Here is a 19419-nt window from a genome sequence, read left to right as displayed (position 1 = left end):
CTGAGCAAGCAGCAGACAGGGCTGACCCCGTCAGCATCCCAGCACCATTGGCGGTAGAGGGGCAGCGGGTTGGTACCAGCCTCGGGGAGCGCGAGCCGCCGGCGGGAGAGGGACAGGCACCCCGGGACGGTGCTGGCGTGGCCTCCCTTCATGTCAATGCCCAAGCAGCTGAGCTGCTGTGACTAATGTCTTTTGATGTGGGTGAAGCCTGCAGTGCTGGGAGGCACTGGGAGGAAAGGGAAGATGATGAATGGACTGACAAGAGAGGATGAGTGTGGTAATACTAATATCTATCTCTTAGCAAGCCTTTTCATCGGTAGACTTCAGGGTGATTTACAGAGCACATCCTGATTGTTATCATGGTTTTTCAAACAGGAAAACAGTCGCACAAGGTATAGAAGTGACTTGGTTGAGGTCACCAAGAAACAAATCTGCTCCATTTTCCACTCCAGTGAGCTATCAGTTAACCCGGCCACTGAGCAACACCCCCCAGCCCCGGGGGGACCTGACGCTCTTTCCCAGTCTGGCAGCACTTGGCCGTGTGTAGTGCCAGCAGGAGAAGCTGTTCACAGTGGAAAAGTCTCTCAGTGGCTTTCTTGCTGGGAGCTTGCGGAAGGGTCAGGTGTTGATGAGCCAAAAGGCTAAATCGTACCGGAGAGGAAGACGAACTTGTCACTGCTGGGTGTGAGTGTCCGGGGGGCTTTGCTCTCTGGCTAACACTGACAGTCAAAAGCAAAACAATGCATACCAACAGGAATAAAATTTTTTTTGTTTGTACCACGGTCAAGCTATTGTGAAGTATCGGGAGATGTGAGGATTGCACTGAAGTTGTAAAAGTAAGAGTCTGCGAGAGGACATGTGGTCACTTAAAGTTTGTGTTAGTACTGCAGTATCTACAGCAGATCTACAGCATCACAGAAAGTGTTGGATAAAGTCCTATTCAAATCAGTTTTAGCTGGGAACAACTTCTACCTGATATTCCTAGCACTGGTCGTGATTTTCCCCAGTGAAAGGTTTAGCCATCGAGGTACATGAAACTGCTACCTCTGACAAACGCTCTGTGCAGCCGTGCTCAACGCTGGCAGGCAGGAGGACATTTCGGGTACCCTGGATGTGTTTGTCCTGCCCCAAACTGGCATCGTCTAGTGAGGTGTCTGCCACTGATGAAACACCACGCACCCGTCTGAGGAGAGGCATCCCCACAGAAATGCCACATAAGGTGTGATGGCTGCAGCCCCGAGGAGACGGGTGATGGCCATCCCTCTAGGAAGCCGCAGAAATCCTTTGGGAGACAGCCACAAAAGACTGCTTCCAAGTGGTTTTAATTTCAGACAGAAGAGACAGAGGCATCCTCAGTTTGGAGAGGGTTAGCGAGGCTCTGTTCTTTTCTCACACCTCCTCGCAGCGGCAGACGTCACATTTTGGTTCCAGCAGCGCCCAGGGGCTGCGGAGAACAAGCCCACATTGTGCGAGCCCTGCAGACACCTGGCAGCAGGCACTCAGGGCGTACCGGTTAAGCTGACAGCGGTAATAACATCTGGGCAAAAGGAAACATTACTGTCCCCCCAGTGCCACCAGCCCCAGAGCACCCCAGAGCCTCTCCCAGCCTCTCCCAGCAGCGCCGGCTGCCCAGCCCGCCTCCGGCTGCAAGAATTGAGGGCACTGTGTCATTTCATTCTCCCGAAGCCCTGTGGAGCGGTGCCAAGCACTGAAACTCCGTGTCCTCCCGGCATCCGTGCAGCACAGGTGACACCGGTCCTGCGAAAGCTTGTGATGGGACTGGCTTTGTTGTAAAGCTCCCTCTCCAAGCAATCCCGGACTGATATCCCTAAATCCTTTTGCGAGGGTGTGCTTTGCACCCACCCCCGGGTTGCTTTTGCAGACTGGAGCTGCCCTGCGTACCTTTACTGGGCCAGCGATCTGTTCCCAGTTAGGCTCAGACTGGCAGTACGAGGATTTCATGAACAAAATGCCTGGCTGTGTGGAGGTCTGAATATTTACTCTTTCTCTCCTCTTTTTAATGCTAATTAACAGCAGTCTCCTTTGTTTATTGATTTCAAATTCTGTACAAGCTTGCTCCCAGCCCGTGAAAATCCCTGTATTAGGCAATTTTAAGGTCGAGCAACACAGACCATAGCCATTAAATTGGATGATTGCTACTGAAATCCGCCCAGCAGGGTCACACTGCGTTGAGTAGTGGGATTCAGGCCAAGTCCTACGTTAGGCAAAAAAGTCCTGTAATGAGACCAGAAGTTTGACTTTACAGCTCTATTCTGAGACCACCAGGAATGTGAAACCTTTTGGAGACCACCTGCTGTAACAAGCCCCAAGCAGAAAAAGCCAAGACCCTCCATTTTCTTTTGACTTAGTTATTTTTCTAACATGAGATGCAAAACTTAGCTTTTGTGTAACATCAAATAAAAAGAAAAAAATAATAGAGGAAAATATTTAGCTGTTCATGAGAGGCTCACAGAGGGTTTTGTGCATTGAGAGGTAGGACCACCTCTCTTTTACAGAGCACAGCTAAGTGACTTTACCAGGTCACACAGTAAGTCATTGGCAGAAGCCAGTAATTGATGCCTCCCAATTTTTAATACCATTTTTTAACCAGTGCACTCAACTGCCTGCAAAGAAAGCAGCGATCAGGGCTCCTGGGAGGAAACCAGAAGCTGAGTCAGACACTCAACAACCTACCAGCAACCTCCATTCCCGTACTTATGTGAGACTAAGTTTTGCAAGCTCTCTCTCACACCTTTGCTTCCAAAGACTGGTAAAATCAACCACATCTTGCAGACCAGAATACGTAAAGAGCAAAAAAAATCCCCTCTTTGCTGGACATTTATTTCAGCTGTTGGGTGAAATAGCTAACCTGATCTGATGTAGTCTCCTGCAAATCTAATTATAGCAGCGTCTGGGGGTTTTTGTCTGTGCAGTTAAACAGTCGTTAGGCTGCTTTCTGAAGAAAAAAAGGTTTGTTTCATTAAATTCTGCATGCATGTAGGTGTGTATCTGTCCGTTCCCTCTGAAACCTGTGAATACCTTGGCCAATTGCAACCAATAATGGAGATTAAAGTGCTCAGAGGCATAAAGTTTCTACATATTTTCTGAGAACAGTGTTTGGATAATTAGCCACAATCTATCAGTTGTAAAACGGACTACAAAGATATGTGGTTTGTAAGCAGTAGACCCCAACATTAAATGATAAAAGCGATATAAACAATAAAAACAAAGAGATGAAGAGCTTTGCAGTGCAGCGCTGGTGGAGCTGGGGGCGGGCAGTTCCCACCACTGCTGTGGGACCAGTAAGCAGCCATCAGTGTGGCTGTCTGTCTGGGAAATGGGGCAACAGCAACCCCTTCTCCTAGCCGGTACGGTAAGGCTATAAGGACAGAGAGCCATCTCTTACTACGGATATTGTGCAAACAGTTTCTTGACAGAGGTCCTGACTTGTCTAGATAAAATATCTAGTAAGAAGTACCAATGGCTGCAACTTGTGCCTCTGAATGCATTGCATGCTTATCTTTGTGCATGTAAACACAAAGATCTCCCACGAATAGTTCACCAAACCCTTACGTAGCCATTCAGATGAAGGAACTATGTGAACATAAACTATTATCATTAAATGGAGATGGTTTATGATTAAATCAGCTCCCCTATAAGCCCTTAACAAAGAATTCATGCACAGCCCTAAAGCATGCCTTGCTGTGCTTACAAATACTTTAGCGACATCATACAACTTCGGAGCTGTTGAAAGACAGCTATTAAAATAAAGTGTTAGGGGATACGTTTCCTGTGCTGAAAGGCAGATGAGTGAGCAGGGAATCTGCTAGCAAGACGTGTTTCTTCCCCACAGCCCATGCCTCCAGCACAAAAAGGCAGAAGTTCAGCGGGGACTTCTTGCCCACGTCCCCTTCTCAACAGCACATTCCTGGGCTGCCGGCTCCTGATGTTTCCCACTCCTCTGCTGTGATCTTTGTGTGCTGTTATAACAAAGACTTTAGCTTCTGGACTCTCTTTCCTGCTTTGTCTAATCACATTCATCATTTTTTAATTTTTTTTTTTTTTTTTTCCCGGGAGAGGGCTTTTAACATGCTAATGTGGACCAGATTTAGATTGACTCGAGGAGAACGTCGCTAATTCTGGTCAAGGAGAAAATAACCCAATATTATTTCCTCTCTAACCTGTATGGTGTTATTTCTTTGCATTGCGGTCGCACAGAAACACATCCTCTGGAGGAAAATAGCCCCGCTGCCTCTCCAGGTTGTTTCTGCTTGTGGTATCCAGGCACGGGGGCCAGGGATGAGAGGCACAAGCTTCTCGGGTGGACTTTTCAGCTGAACGCTTCACTAGACATTACACTTATCTGGGGTAAAAGGATGAGAAAGCATCCATTTAATGCCATTTGTAAAAACCCTGTCTCGCTGTTAGGGAGATTCATTTGGTTAAGTCCCTTACATGGTATATAAACCATCTGTGTATGTGTGTCTTAAAGCTGTTCAAGGCTTTTTCCATCAGAAATGCCAGTTTGTTGATATCAACAAACTCATTAACTCAAAATGTGTTTTTAAACAGTCAAAAGGGCTCTTTTTGCCCTGTGTTTAAATATGAAAAATGTGGTTTCAAGTTCACTTTTCATTTAGAAATGTGAGTTATTATGAATCCCAGCTGTCTGGGTTTTGCCTTCCAATTTTCAGTCACAGATTTTAAATCTCCAGCGGAGGCAAGTGCAAGGGCAGTCGCTGGAGTACAGAGCAATAACAGGGCAGAGCCTGGAGTCCGAGGAAGGAGCGAGCAGGAGCTGGAGCAGAGAGAGATGCTGGGGATAACAGAGGAGGGACCTGAGAAAGCGGAGGTGTAAAATTGGGACCGAAACACCAGTAGCCTCCTGCAGATGCTCAGAAGGTGACTCCACTGCTCCTGACTTATACCAAGAAGCTGAAATGGCTCCGGTGGGGGTGTCTGTTCCCATCTCCATCTCCTGGTGGGTACGAGGGACCAACTCCTGTGGCCATGCCACACTCCCGCAGGCAACCAGCAGCTACCTGCCATGGGAGAGAGTCCTCCCAGATCTGCAGAGATATCCCTTTGGCTCCGTTTTTCAATTTTCAAATATTTTTAAGTCAGTCATACAGTTTCAGGACCTCAAAGAATATTAAGACGAAAATCAAACACTGCATAAAACGATGTCTCAGAATTAAGGTTGCTGATGTGAGCCCCTGCTGGGTCCCTGCGCCATTGCCCCAGCGATGCTCTCCCTCAGTCACAGGCACCCTCCAGCCCCTGAACCTCTTGCTCGGCCATCCCTGAGCCCATGGCCCTGTCCCACAGCCAGCCACAGGCTGGACGTTCCTCCCTTTCCCAGTGGAAGTGGGTTTTCCCATCCGATCTCGCTCAGCCCATCCCGAGGGCGGCTGCTCCGAAGGGAAGGATGCTTCGCACCTCCGTGCCCCCATTCAGTCAGGGTTGCTTCTGGGGAAGCAGGAGCCACCAAAGTAACTATTACCTCTGAAACAGCAGCCAAAAGGAAAGTTAGGAACAAACGGCAGCCAGCCCACATCCTCTGGCCATTTGGACTGAAGGATCCGCGCCTGCCCGCAGAAAGAGCCTTCCCTGCAGCTCGTCCCATGCAGTCAGGGTGATCATAAATCCTCCTCTCATTTATGAGCTATGAATAGGGCCCTGTCTGACCTAACTAGGGCATGGAGAAGCTATTAGACTTCAGAGCAGGAGCCTTGAAACACATGCCTGGATTCATCAAAGGAATAATGGAAAATATTTTGTTTCACATGGATTTTAAGTAATGATATTATTTCTAGCAATTAGGGATTTGCAAACTGTAGCCATGCTTTTGAGTATTGTGGAAGAAGGAGATGTATCTTGTGATTTAAGCACAAGATTGAGAGTTGAGGACCTTGGTACGCTTCCCAGGCATGCAGCAGAGTGAGCATGGGGAAGACACTCTGTCCCTCTACACGGGTAATTCTTCCTGCAATAACAGTCCATGGCTGAAAATGTACCAGTATCTGTTGCCGAACAGCTCAAAAGTGGCACTGAAGAGAAAATAATAATGAACTTAGAAACAAAATGAAACGGGCTTCTAGTACTTGAGCTGCAGTGAAATCAACACTGTTCACAGTTGGAGCTTATGGTTCCTTCTCACATCCTCACTTGTCTGTCACTTCCTACCTTCACTACCACAGCGTCGCATTTTCTGAGGATGTCAAATGCAAGTATAATTAAACTTTCCTTTTATTCCTTCCCAACTATCTTGAGATAGAATTAGATACTGTGTGTGTGTGTGTGTGTGTGTGTGTGTGTGCATTTAGCTCTGCATATGTTGGATCCCATCAGGAATTGCATTTCAAAACCCTGATCCAATTGCTGATAAACTTCTGTCTTCTGGTCTGTCCTGATTTGCGTCCTGTTGTACAGTTCGGATGGGATGTAAATGTAATAGGGTATCTGTGGCAAAAAGGTCACCAAATTTTTTGACATCTCCCTGGTGCACTTCAAATGGCAGATGATGACTTTGAATCAGATTTTATTTACTAGGGAACCAATATATTACCAGGATCCAGAGTCTAAAAGCAAATGAAGGAGAGAGAAATGGTCATTATTGGATAAATTGTAAATAGCATTGAATGGAGGACTCAGAAGATCTCCTAGATGACTCCATGCTGAGGCAATACCAAGGAGTTCTCCTTTCTTTGCAGTCTTCTGCACAGACAGTTATATTTAATTACAACTATTTTGTTTTATTAAAATATACATTATTTCTGTTTTCTTTTATATGAAAAACACCTAGTTTGTCTGTGAATCTAACCATAAACTGTAAGGTCCAAATAAGATGCAACTTTCACCTTTAAAAAAAATGTTCCTTCTGTTACTCTTGCCATTGCTTTATCCCCTAGCAAGGAATCATGGAGAAAAATGCTGTTAAGATGCTGTAAACATTTGGGAGTGTCTGTGCTTTAAGAGCTGAAATGACCCATACTCAGATACCATCTAAAAGGACAGGAAATTGGATAAAAGATTTTTTTAAACCCTTGTATTAAGTATTATGAGAATGTAATCAGTTCATCCCCAAAATGGTCACTGAAAGAGAAGTACTGCACTTGTAGATTTTAGCTTTCAGTGTATTTTTCATCAGCAATACAGGTTTCTCCATTATTTGCGGTCATTGTCATTTCCCAAACCAAATCAGATGGTAATTCTAGATTGTTCAAGCAACCTGCTATGTATTTGTATAAATATGTAGCTTCAGACTTAAGCTGCAATAGCTAAATCAGCACTGGCCAGATAGATGGGTAATAGCATTATTACTACATTGTGGTTTTCATGTCATTCCTAGGTCTGCTTAGCTAGGGTATCCATTACAGCCTGCCTTCAGATTTATTGCATCAAGCTCGGAGCAGCACATACATCTTCCAGCGGGCAATAGTTCTGAAATTTGTTCTTCCAAGTGTTTGCCAGTTCAGTCTGATTTACCTTTTTCTTTTTTTTTTAACTTCCTCATCATTTATCATTGCAGACAGCTTGTATTGGACCAGGTTACTTAATTGGTTTGGCAGGATTTTCTGGGATCCTTTTTTTTAATACAAACAGTCATGAAAGCTATTAGGCTGTCTTTTTTTTTTTTTTTTTCTGGAAAATATTTTGATCCTAAGGCTAAAGCTTCGTATCCTAGGCAGTGCCAAGTGGGAATGTCTTTAAGAACTTGTCGTTGTTATTTAGCCACTGGGGTCCCATGCGGCGCGTGTTTCCTTCGAATGCCTGCCATGGATCCAAAACTTTAACTGAAGTGATTAATGTCTTCGTGGTGCACAAGTAGTGCTTCTTTTGTTTCTTATGTAAACGTTGTCCTGAAACTCATCAAAAGTCAGTAATGCTACAATACATGGGTCCTGGTTTCAGCTGGGATAGAGTTAATTTTCTTCTTAGTAGCTGGTACAGTGCTGTGTTTTGGATTTAGTGTGAGAATAATGTTGATAACACTCTGACGTTTTAGTTGTTGCTAAGTAGCGCTCATCCTAAGTTAAGGACTTTTCAGTTTCCCATGCTCTGCCAGCAAGCAGGTGTGCAAGGAGCTGGGAGGGAGCACGGCCGGGGCAGCTGACCCCAACTAGCCAAAGGGGTATTCCATACCATGGAATATCATGCCCAGTATATAAACTGGGGGGAGTTGGCCGGGAGGGGCGGATCACTGCTGGGGCATCGGTCAGCGGGTGGTGAGCAATTGCGTTGTGCATCGCTTGTCTTTTCTTGGGTTTTATCTATCTTTTTTTTTTGTTATATTCCTTTTCATTACAATTATTATAATATTATTATTACTAGTAGTAGTAGTAGCAGTTAGTAGTGTATTTTATTTTACTTTAGTTATTAAACTGCCCAACCCATGAGTTTTACTTTTTTTTTCCTGATCCTCCTCCCCATCCCACTGGGAGGGAGGACGGGTGAGCAGCTGCGTGGTGCTTAGTTGCTGGCTGGGCTTAAACCACAACAACATAGAATAGTCAGAATTTTAAAATATAGGTAAACTTTGTGTGGGGGAATGTGGTGCTCTCTTTTTTAACGCACCGGGGAAGTCAAAGAGGATTTTGCCTATAGTGTCTATTCCTCTAAATGGTCTCTCTTGTTTTATCTTGGTCCTAAGAAATCTGCCTAAGAAATCGGCTCTTAGATCTGCCTTCTGGAGGGACCGAGTCAAGGATCACTAAAAGTGATGGGCAAGTCTCTCTGCTTTGCAGAATTATTGTTAGACCAAGGGGAAGACGTAAATAAATAGGAAGGACACATTTGACCAAAAAGACAATCTACTGAAGGAGTTCACCTGGTGCTTGAAACACCACTGTGGCAAGAATTAACAAACATTCACTTTCCCTACTACTCAGAGAAATAATTTTACTTTCTGTGTCCACCTTCCCTTTGAGCAAAACCAAATAAAGTTGCCGTCTCTTGTCACTGAACGCTTTCTGAAAGGTGGCTTGGCAAGGCTATAAAATATAAATGAATTAAATTGTATTGGTGTTAATTAAGGGACATCATCTCAGAAAAGGCACCGCTAGGGTTTGGTCAAAATGTAGTGGAAGGTTTTTAATAGGATTGTGGGTACAGGTTTTCCTTCCATCAGAAAATGGTATTTACCCTTCAGATTTTTCAGACAGAGCGTTCCGTTAAGGCCACATCCAAAATGAAGTTATAATGGTGAAATATGAGTGCAAATATTGACTTTTTTCTTATATCTGTTCCAGGCAGAATATGAAATTGCTCCAGATGAAAAGCTGGGAGAGAAAGGAAAGGAAATCATGATGAAATACCTCACCCCAGAGGTAAGGGGCAGCCAAAGTGGCATTACTGAAGGAATGCTTCAAGGCACACCTTTGCTAAACAAGGTTGTTATAGGCTTTGTAAGCCAGACTCCTAAAATTTATGGTGGCAATCTCCAGTGAATAAACCTGCAAGTCTTACACAAACAGTCAGAGAGAAAAAAAATTATAATCCAATCCAGAAATTGACTTCTAAGGATGAACTTGAGCTTACCAGGGGCTTAATTCATCTGTGGATAAGCAGGGGGCTTCTCTGGTCTCTTCTCGGTGTGCAAAGCTCTACATCTGCGGTGTAATGCAAGAGACCTCAGCTGTTATCAACAGATGCCACAATTATTTCCTATCCACCTCAAAAGAGGTGGTGGTATTTCATATACTGTTGTGTAGAAAGCACCGGCAAAAATGGTCTTTGGTAACAGACACTGTATTTTGGTACAAAAATTCCCACTCGTCCCCCACCACCGTTTGCCCCAAGGTGGCCAAGGACATGCAAGACTGACATAGGACAGCGTGGTTTGGAGCTGAGAGGTGCTACCACCCGTTCTTGTTTCCACCGCTGTCGGTTCCCAAGGGTTGCGTCTGGGGGCTGTGGGAAGGAGAGGAGCTCATGGTAGCAGCTGTGTCCACAGGGTGGCACTCCGAACAGAAGTACAAATCTGCTGCGGGAATTTTGGACGGGCTCCACTGGGACTAACCCTTTTTTGGGGGGGTTACGATCATTTGTTGACTGCGTTTAACCTTTGCAACAAAAGTCACTGCCAGTAAGCAATAAACATCCGACTTCAAACACAAGAACAATCCTAGGATTTTTCCTAAGTTGCTTTCATAAGAGTAATCAAGACGTACAATTGCTGCTTCAACTGTTTTACAAGAGAAATACATTCGACCTTCAGGAGAATTAATTGCATTTTTGGCAGATGTCTTTCTAGAGCGTTTAAATGGTACAATATGTTTTGGAGGTGCAGGGGCAGAGCAGACCACTTTTTTTCTGGTCAGCCATTTTCCTACAATAAATTTCAACGCATACTTTCAGTTATCTCAGACTGCATTTTGGGATCTGGTTTCATTTACTGAGCCTGGCTAGTTTCATGTGCAGCCATTGAGCACTGCCAGTACGAGTTCCTGCTGCCCATTCATTAGGGGCATGAAGTTCCACTGCTTTTTAAATCCACCGAAATTACCATTTGTCTTAAAATTTCTGTCGACAGAGGAATGAGGGACAAATACTGAAGGAAAATGTTTCTCACTGCTCCAGTTCCCATCTGGAAATGGGGAAAGGCATTTTGCTGATAGCAGAGCTAGTAAAGTGAGAGAAGGATAGTACTGCTTCGTTTCAGCCAGTCTTGGTGCAGGTTTCCAGATGCCAAATCCCTTCACCGCTGTCCCATGGCACTCCTGCCATCCATAGTGCAGCAGAAGCACGTGGAATAGTTTAGTGAGGTAAGTGAATGCACAGTGAAGACCAATCTGAGAGCGGCTGCTTCTTCATCAAGAAAAAATGGTGGTGTTACAGGAAGGGAAATTACTGGGACTCCAGAGCTGGAGTTTCCATTCTCTGCCATGCTCTGCACTTCATATTTGACCTGTGTACCTGGTTTCTCAGTACATAAAATGGGCACAGGCTATTTACATATATTTAGTCTGTTCTGAAATTTTTCTGGTATTTGCAAGTTACCTTAACATCTTTGGGCAGAAAGAAACACAAAGATATGCTCCTTCACTTGTAATCTAAAACTGCCTCCCTGGTGGTGGTGCTTTAATGTCTGCATTGGTCTCACTGCACTTTTTTTCCTTAATGGGAAACTTCTTATTCTTCCCAGAGGGATGTTTAAGCCCTGTGTAGCAAAAAATACTTCCTAGAGGCGAGGTTGACTGTGCCATAGCAATGGGTTGAATACTAGATTTTCTAACACGTCTCCCACACAACAAATAGTTAAAAAACTAGAGCAAGGCCTGGATTAATTTCATTTCTTTTTAGATACCTAACTAAGGTACTCAGGCTAGGAGTTCAGATGGCTTACTGTCCTTTCTTGTTAAGAAAGAGAAATAAGAATCTCCAAAGGACACATTTTAAGCCATTAGAAGTCAGTGATTCGAAGCCAGGTTAGATGCTTGCAGTCAAAAGGGATGAATCTGGATCCAAATGTCCTAATGGAGTATCATCCTGGCCAGCAAAGAAACCTTCTTTTCTTTAGGAGCTGCATTTCTCCATTTAGTTATCAGTCCTTTGAAAGATACAAATTGCTGCTGATTCCAAAGTCGTCTGCTTTCAGAGGAACGCTTCTTTTAAGTAGGTGTGTGTCTGTGCTTCAAAGAACCTGATTGTCTTGATATAAAAATAGTGTGACACACAGCTTGACTGATAGAATAAAATTATAGGTTTAGTTCTTGGACAGATAATTCAGTCTTATAATGTGAGGAGTATTTTTCCCAGAGTGCAAGATCAGAAGCAAAATGAAAACAAAAAGTAGACTTCATGCTCTTTAATATTTATACATGATTTTTAGTTCTTGCTTAGATTTTTAGATGTCATACATATTTAACATACAATGTGTCAGTATATCATCATTCTAAAGTGCATTCATTTGCATGGGGAACATGCACTTTATTTAATAAAACCTATACTACTTGCACAGCAGAAAGGAAAAGAAAACACTTTCCCAGATGAATCGACATCACACCAGTACTTACAGCCTCATGTGACTCACGCAGCCGCTGTCTCCAAGATGGTGCTACGCTGCACAGTTAGCAGACTCAGACATGTGGGAGCGGTGAATTCCCGCGTGGAGAGCTCTGTATGAGAACATTCAGCATCAGCCCCAAGGCCGCTAAACAAGCTCAACGCTTGCCAAGATGGTTGAGGGGGGAGGCATTTTTTCAAGTAATCATAATTCAGGCTCTTCGCAGCTTTAATATCCTGAACAGCCCCTCTGTGCTCGCTGGGGAAGTTGAGGAGAGGTCTGGCAGCCTTTTCTTGTGGTTGACGCCAGGGAAGGCATGAGCAGGTCAGGCTTCCACCATCTCCCTGGCCTACAGGCAACAGCAGTGACAAATTCTGAATGTGTCCTGGCACCTGGAAGGGAAAACGGGTGGTTTAGGCCTCTCAAAGAAGTGGCATGTAGGAACAACCTCCCTAGGGATGTGGTAGAGTCCTCATCACTGGAGGTTTCCAAGATGCTATTGGACAGGGTGCTAGATAATATCATCTAGGCTCCCTTTCCCATGAAAGGTTGGACCAGATGATTTTTAAAGGTCCCTTCCAACCTGAGCTGTTCTATGACTCTATGTACTCAAGTCCTCACCTAGGAAGACTTCAGTATTCCCTCTCTCTTGCCTAAAGCTCATTGAAACATTCATATCCAACAGGCCATTCTGAACTATTTGATGAGAGGGAAATGTAAGGAGTACGTGTGATCTTCATGCTGAGGATGCCAAAATACAAGCGTTTTCATGGCTTCCTTAGCAGCTTCACTTGAGTGGTGAGCAAGAGAGTGAAAACCCACAGAAGAGGTGTCCTGTAGCTGAAGACACTCCCCATCCTTGAAACATGCTCTGAAGAATTGTTAACCTGCTTCTCTGAGGAGGTCCAACTGTGAGCTGGCTAATCCTCAGGGGCCATGTGGGGATGACCACTGGTGAGAGGGCCTTGTCCGGTGAGAGGAAGAGACCCAACAAGGCATTTGCCACTTCAGTACTGTGATCTGGAGGGAACTCCACCTGCAGGCTGCCTTTGCTTAACAGGAGCAGCGCAATGGTTGCCACACTGGCAAGATCAAGGTTTCTTGACTAGAGTGTTGCTTCTTCAAGAGAGGCTTTAATAGTTTCCATGAAAAAGGCACTTAAAGCTGCCTTCTTGACTTAATAAGCCTGTAGGGCAAAAGTCCAACCCACAGGAAGTCTAAAATTTCTGAGGTTGTGAAATACGATGGTAAAACTGCTAAAATGAATTGGTCACAAATATTTCTTTCCTGGCTTTTCCTAATCTCAACAGTTGAGTGGGAATGTTTCAGTTTTAGGTTCCAGTTCTGTCTGCAAATGGAAAAGCCCTCAGTGCTTCGTGGAACAGTTGAGTTAAACTGAACCCAGCCTGGCTTCATTACCTGGCTGCTTCTTGTACTGGAAGAGCAGAGAGATATGTTTACCTTTGTACTGCTTTTAAATTAGAGTTTTGATTCTCCATGCAGCACTTTTTGCCTTCCTGCCTGACAGCTGCCATGCCTTACTCTACTAAATCACTAGCCCATTATTTTCTTTTTCACTGTAAATCACCTTGAGATACTTTGAGAGACGCTATATAAAACTAAATTGATTTGAAATGGCTCTTAAGACAGTCTCCATATGCCATTATAGTTTATATTTGGACTCAGCTAGGTACTAAAAATGTTACTGAATAGGATGGCTAATGTGTATTGTTATCCCCATTAATATACTTCACAGAATATGAAGAACAGCAACAGCATGAGTTTTCTTATCTGAATTCCTGTTCGGTCTCCTTTCCTCCAGGAAATGCACAGAATAAAGGCCGTGTTTGCAATTTCTTTCTTTGCTGCAAGAGGTTAGCTGGACACAGCAAAACCCTCCTTATTCCAGTCTAAGGCTAGCAATGGGTATTTTGCTAAATGAAAATATGTCTTTGTTTTTATGAACAATTATAGGATAAGGAAGGGAGGGAAAAGTCCCGTGAAAAGGAAACCGGCTGATCAGCAGTGCCTGGCCTTCCACTTGTCTACTAGCTAAAATGTGCTCTTCTCTCAAATCAGTTCTTTATGGAGAAGACAACATCTATGTAACATGGGTGAGATGAAATTAAAATGATATATGAGCCCTTCTGCTGGACAAAGCCATGCAGCTGAGTCCAGGCTCCTGCTCACAAACACCCGCTCTCAGCTCTGCATTGTCAAAGAGTAGTTTTCTTTTTGCACACCGTTGCTTCAATCTTGATGCCAAGGATCTTTGCCTTTGGTTGCTCTCTCCTTGAGATTTCTTTCCCCCTTCCTATTTTAACCACCAAAATAAATGCAAACTTCAGCACTTGTGCTTCAGAGTGAGTCATCTTCGCTGATCACTAAAGCTTTCCATCTCCCATAAGGAAAGTTTCATGTATCACTTTTTAATGATTCTGGCTGAATCCTGGAAGGGCAGGTCATACCGTACCAAGAATTGGATTCAAGTACTGAGACCTATTCCTCTAACTGTTTATTTTTACTAAATGCTTTTTAGGGAACATGTTATAATTAGTTTTTGGAATAGCCAAAACAAAAGCTGAATGTCACTGTAAGGGAAGCTCTGAAAGAAAGAAACATTAAGCTTCTGTAAAGCAACCTGCAGAGTTTAATACGAGACAGAGGCTTTGTGTTTTGAAAGGTGAGCCTTCAGGGACTGTTTTCTACATTGTTACCTTTCTCGTACAAATTCAGCTTATGTCACTTATATCCAGCAAGTCATCTCCGTCCCCCTGTAAGCTTATCATCTTGCTGAGAAAAGGCCAACACAATATCGCTTTTCACTGGCTACAGTGGATGGTCCCTTAAGGCTTGGTCCAAGAGTTATCTCCACAGCTAGTTTTCAAATTTTTCTAAACCCTATGCATTTCATTAATGACCCAATTGAAGTAAGCAATGAATGAAGTGCCTGTCTGAACACAGTGTGTTACATGGATTTGGGATGGGCTAGAATTATTTACTTGCTGAAAGCGTTATTCACTGTGTCCTTTGGGTTCCTGTTAGGAGACTGTACAGGATACTAAATACTTAAGTAGAAATCCTGGCCTTACTTGAGCCAAGGAGAGTTTTGCCATTTAATTAATTGCCCTGGGACTTTACCCTTTGACTCAATGGATTTCTCATCTCCCCTTTCTATTGACTTCGCTACTCTACAGGCACCGTTTTAGCCAGAGATGATAGCATTACTTAGGCCTCTGCTTTGCAGCTAGCATAATCAATACATAATCCAGTCTCCAGAGAAATCAATACATAATTCTTGTTGTTATTCCAGAGACAGCACGATCAATATCTCTGCTGATCACTATGTCTTAGTCCAGGAAAGTACCTTCTCAGTGTACTTTCTGCATAAGCTCATCTTTCCGAAGTTCAATTCTGGGAAAATATCTGAGCAGCAGAACGGCAACCTTGTTACTCAAATTAACGCTTTCTAATCAGAATTTGTTTTAATAAGCATTCTTCTGTCACTGGAGCCAGGCTGTAATATAGTGTGGCAGAGGAATCTGAAAAATCACAGTGTTGCCTTGATTAGGAGTCCCTTTGCTGTGGTCTCAGACTGAAAGGCATTTTCTCACGGTTTGCTCAGGTCCTATTTCCTCATCCTTTACCCACTGTTTATAATACAAATGTTAGTTAACTAAACACTTACTGAGGATTTCTGTCTCTTGCAATGGTGCCAAACTGCATGAGGGCCTATGGAAACAACACGGAGTCTGCTCTACCCTGGTGATGCTGTCCCAGAATAGGTCCTTGGGCAGTCCTGTGTCCTGTCCTTTAGACTTAAGGAAGGCTGAATTTGTAATGCATTTGCTCAGACCGGTTGAAGGTTTGAGCTGGAGTCATTAACTACACTGGTTTTATGCTAAGCAGTGCTATTAGTTGAAGCTCTGCTTTTCCTTCCTTGTTGTTTTGGAGAGGTTACACTCCCAAGTTCACATGCTTCCTAGCTGTTTGTCATTTGTGGTCAGGAAAATCATTGGGATGACTTGGTCAGTGGGCAAAAGCCTTCTAGCTTCCCTGTGTTTGCTGGAATTACTCTGGCTTGACCCTCTGGAAAATGGAAACTTGCTTCAGCTAATTGCTGTCAACCACACACGTAAACCTGGCTCACATCTGTCTGCTGAGGCAGGGCAGACCCCCCAGGCTGCTCTGACTCCTCTCGGAGACTAGCCAGGGCATCTGAAAGGGCTGAGGACACTGTGCAAATAAAGAGCCGTCTGCTCAGGATTATCTGAGAACAGGAAGGATGTACTTGTCTGCCCTTGGCTAATGAATATGCTCATTATAGTTTCCTCCTCTCATTTTCAGGGGGTCATCTTTTCCCTATCCCCTCTGCATACCCCTCATCACTTATACTCAGTTCGTATGGATTATCCAATGACCAGGGAAGTTAATTGTAAGCCTTCAAGGTTCATTCAGCTTTCCCAGAAATAGCCTCTTCTGCCTTAAAATTTTGCCCACATGGGAAAAAAGCGATCAGCCTTTTCCAGCTGTCTGAAACACTGGCTTGCAAAGCATCCAGAAATCTGCAGGAGATGGCTTTTGTGCATTTGCACAGAGTGACACTAAAATAGACCTCTGGTGAGTCCAGCCTCTTACACCCCCAACACACATATTGCAGCCTTGGTTATCCAAACACAGGGAGGCATCTGGATAGGAGAGATGAGGTGCCTCTTTCTGCCCGCTGACTACAGGGAGCCCAGGGAAACTTCGAGTGTCTCATTTTTTAGATGATTAAAGTGCAATATGAGGTGAATTCCACACTAGGTGTAATGCAGAATACATTAAATTACATTGCACGGCCTATCCACACAGGTTTCTGTGCACGATTTCTCAATGGTACGGGAGCCCTTTGAACACCTGACCTCCACAGCCCTTCTATCCACCTGCTGCGACTTGCAGCAACTTTCCTGGTTGGTTCAGCTTTGGATTTCTGAAGCTAAAAGCGTAATGGGTCAGCAAATGTCTCTCTGACCTCAGGATTCATTGTGCTAACCTCAGAAGCAGTAACAGGCAACTGTATGCTTGATCCCAACAAAGAAGAGAATGAAGAGGCACATGATGAAAATGGAAGTTAAACGTACCTTGTTTCTGATCTGGTTCCCTCGTAATAGGAAATTAGGATTCTGGAAAAACATCTAGAGACTTCAGCAGCTGAGTAGCCTCACAAGAATGGGCCAGGCAAATTCAGATGAGATGCCTGAGGCTTACACCTTTGGCTGGCATGATGCAACTAGAAGAATCACTAAGCTAATAATGTTAGTGGGTTATTTTAACTTGGAACCAGGAATCACAGCATTACCACAAGGAATGTTTTAAATTTCACAGAAAACAGATATATTTCAATTCATTAAAATATCACTAGATAAATGTAAAAAATAAGAAAATAAGAAGATTTAAAAACAAAAAGTCTTTTGATTACAAATGGAATCAACATATTTAAGTTGTGGATATGTGGCACTTCAAACTATTAATGTTTAATATTTTTTTCCCAGTAATGCAACTACACTTACAAAACTCACTTAACCTGCATGCCAAGCCTCAGCTTATATGTTAATTTATTATTTTTTAATCAAGCCAGACCCTGACCTGAGTCAAAAATCAAGCATATAGCAAGTTTATTATCCTGGCACAGGTGCTGTTTGTCCAACAAGCAAAACTGAGGAGGAGTGGAATATGCCACTGCAAACAGTGTGTCATCTCCTACAATAAATGTCTTCCCTCTCAGTTCTTTGCAGATGGCTATTACCATATGATTGTTAATGGATCGTGTGACACAGGTGATTAGGGAATGCCCTGTTTCCAGCAGTGCTAGGTAGTGATTTTGTTTGCTTTCGTGGGTGTTTCCAGTCTTTCTGTGAGTGGGCCACTGGTTCCTGCCTGATGTTTATTTAATTCACTTCCTAATCCTTTTCAAGGCCTTCCTGAACTCTCTTTTGGATTTTCATTTCTTCATTCAAGTGTTTTCGCAGGATTTTGACCTGCTAATGGAAAAAGATGAAGGCAAATTCTGCAAAATCCCCACTGCAACTGATAGCACTACAGCCGTTGGCTTGAGTGCAGCCTGGATCAGGCCTTCATGCATGAGCTACCTTCATGCAAAGCAAATAGCTCGTGGGCTTCAGTACGAGGATCGCTTGCAAGGGAAGGGTTACTCATATTTACAGGCTTATGTCTCAGAGGAGTGAATTCGAGCAGGGATCTGTTTGTTTTCCTGCAAGAAAGCCATTCAATAACGTTGAGGTTGTAAATGAGTGTTTATAGATTTAGGGATTTTTTTTAATGGAACAAATGACATTTGGTTTACCAGAGGAAGCCAAGCTATGACTATTGCAACATAAGGTTGCTTGCTAATGTTTAGGCTATCTATCAGTGCAGGAGGACGTTAAAAGGTAGAAAGGTTCTGATAAGAAGCTGGACAGTGGATGCTGTCCAAACCTATTAAGCACACCTGACGAGAGAAAAAAACTTTCTGAGAACAGAAGCTTTCAAGATTGTCCTGTCATCTTTGTTGCTACTAGTGGTGAGAATACTGTTCTTTTCCCAAAATGCGTTATCAGACATCTGGCTCCTTGTATTAATGCACTATAGCAATGGCTCAGTTGGGTTGCTAACGAAAGAGGTTACATGACACGTCCAAGGATTGTGCGAGTAGCCTAACTTTTGGGTAGCTAGAAAATCCTGGTTAGTATTAGCCTTCTCTTCTATTCTGTTTCTTAAGCTACCCTCCTCATCCTGCTGACAGCTACTGGTACTGGTTATTTCATCTGTGTTTTCATCCTTTAATCTGTGTGCAAAATGCTTTTAAAGCAGAAAAAAGGCAACATACTTTCCCTTCCCCCACTTGAAAGCAAGTTTATATAAAACAATTTCAGCTGGCTAGTTTATGAGCACCTCTACACTAATAAACCTATGTGTCTACAGAAAGGAGGAAAAATTTGTTTCTTTAGTAAAGAAACCTCTATAAGCAGGTTTCCAAAGAATTATTAAAAAATTATGGGTGGGGAAGGACTAGGGTTTAAAGATACTGAAAAATATCTTGCCAAGCACTTCTTGTGAGGCCCAGTTTCTCACTAATTGAAGTCAAAAGCATATCTTCCATGGTGACCAGTTTAGGTTCTTAAAATAATCTCTACGAAAAACCCCATAGCTGGTCGGGATTGCGGTAAGTGTTTCTATTTAATTGAAGAGTATAAAGTCTGCAGCTGATTCACTGGACTTGCAAAAGAAGCTGATGAAACAACTAAATTTTGTCTCGTGGGATAATTTGTTGTTTCAAAATTACTTTCTATGGGGCTTTGAGTGTTTAAGATTTCCTCTGGTCACCTATAGGAACCGGGAAGAAATTTCTCCTTCTTGATCTAACCAATCTT

General features: G+C 43.5%; 1 protein-coding gene across 1 annotated transcript in view; it reads left to right on the top strand.

Annotated features, from left to right (window-relative positions):
* Positions 1 to 19419, top strand: part of GRK5 (G protein-coupled receptor kinase 5) — a gene marked incomplete at its 5' end in the record, with an annotated part of 92891 nt that overhangs the window by 34752 nt on the left and 38720 nt on the right. Inside the window, one exon of the mRNA XM_050898843.1 lies at positions 9252 to 9329. Within this exon, the coding sequence (XP_050754800.1) occupies positions 9252 to 9329 (78 nt within the window). The remainder of the gene's footprint in view (positions 1 to 9251; positions 9330 to 19419) is intronic.

Source organism: Gymnogyps californianus, chromosome 6, assembly GCF_018139145.2.
Source record: "Gymnogyps californianus isolate 813 chromosome 6, ASM1813914v2, whole genome shotgun sequence".
Classification (NCBI taxonomy): Eukaryota; Metazoa; Chordata; class Aves; order Accipitriformes; family Cathartidae; genus Gymnogyps; species Gymnogyps californianus.
This window is presented reverse-complemented; position numbering and strand designations above follow the sequence as displayed.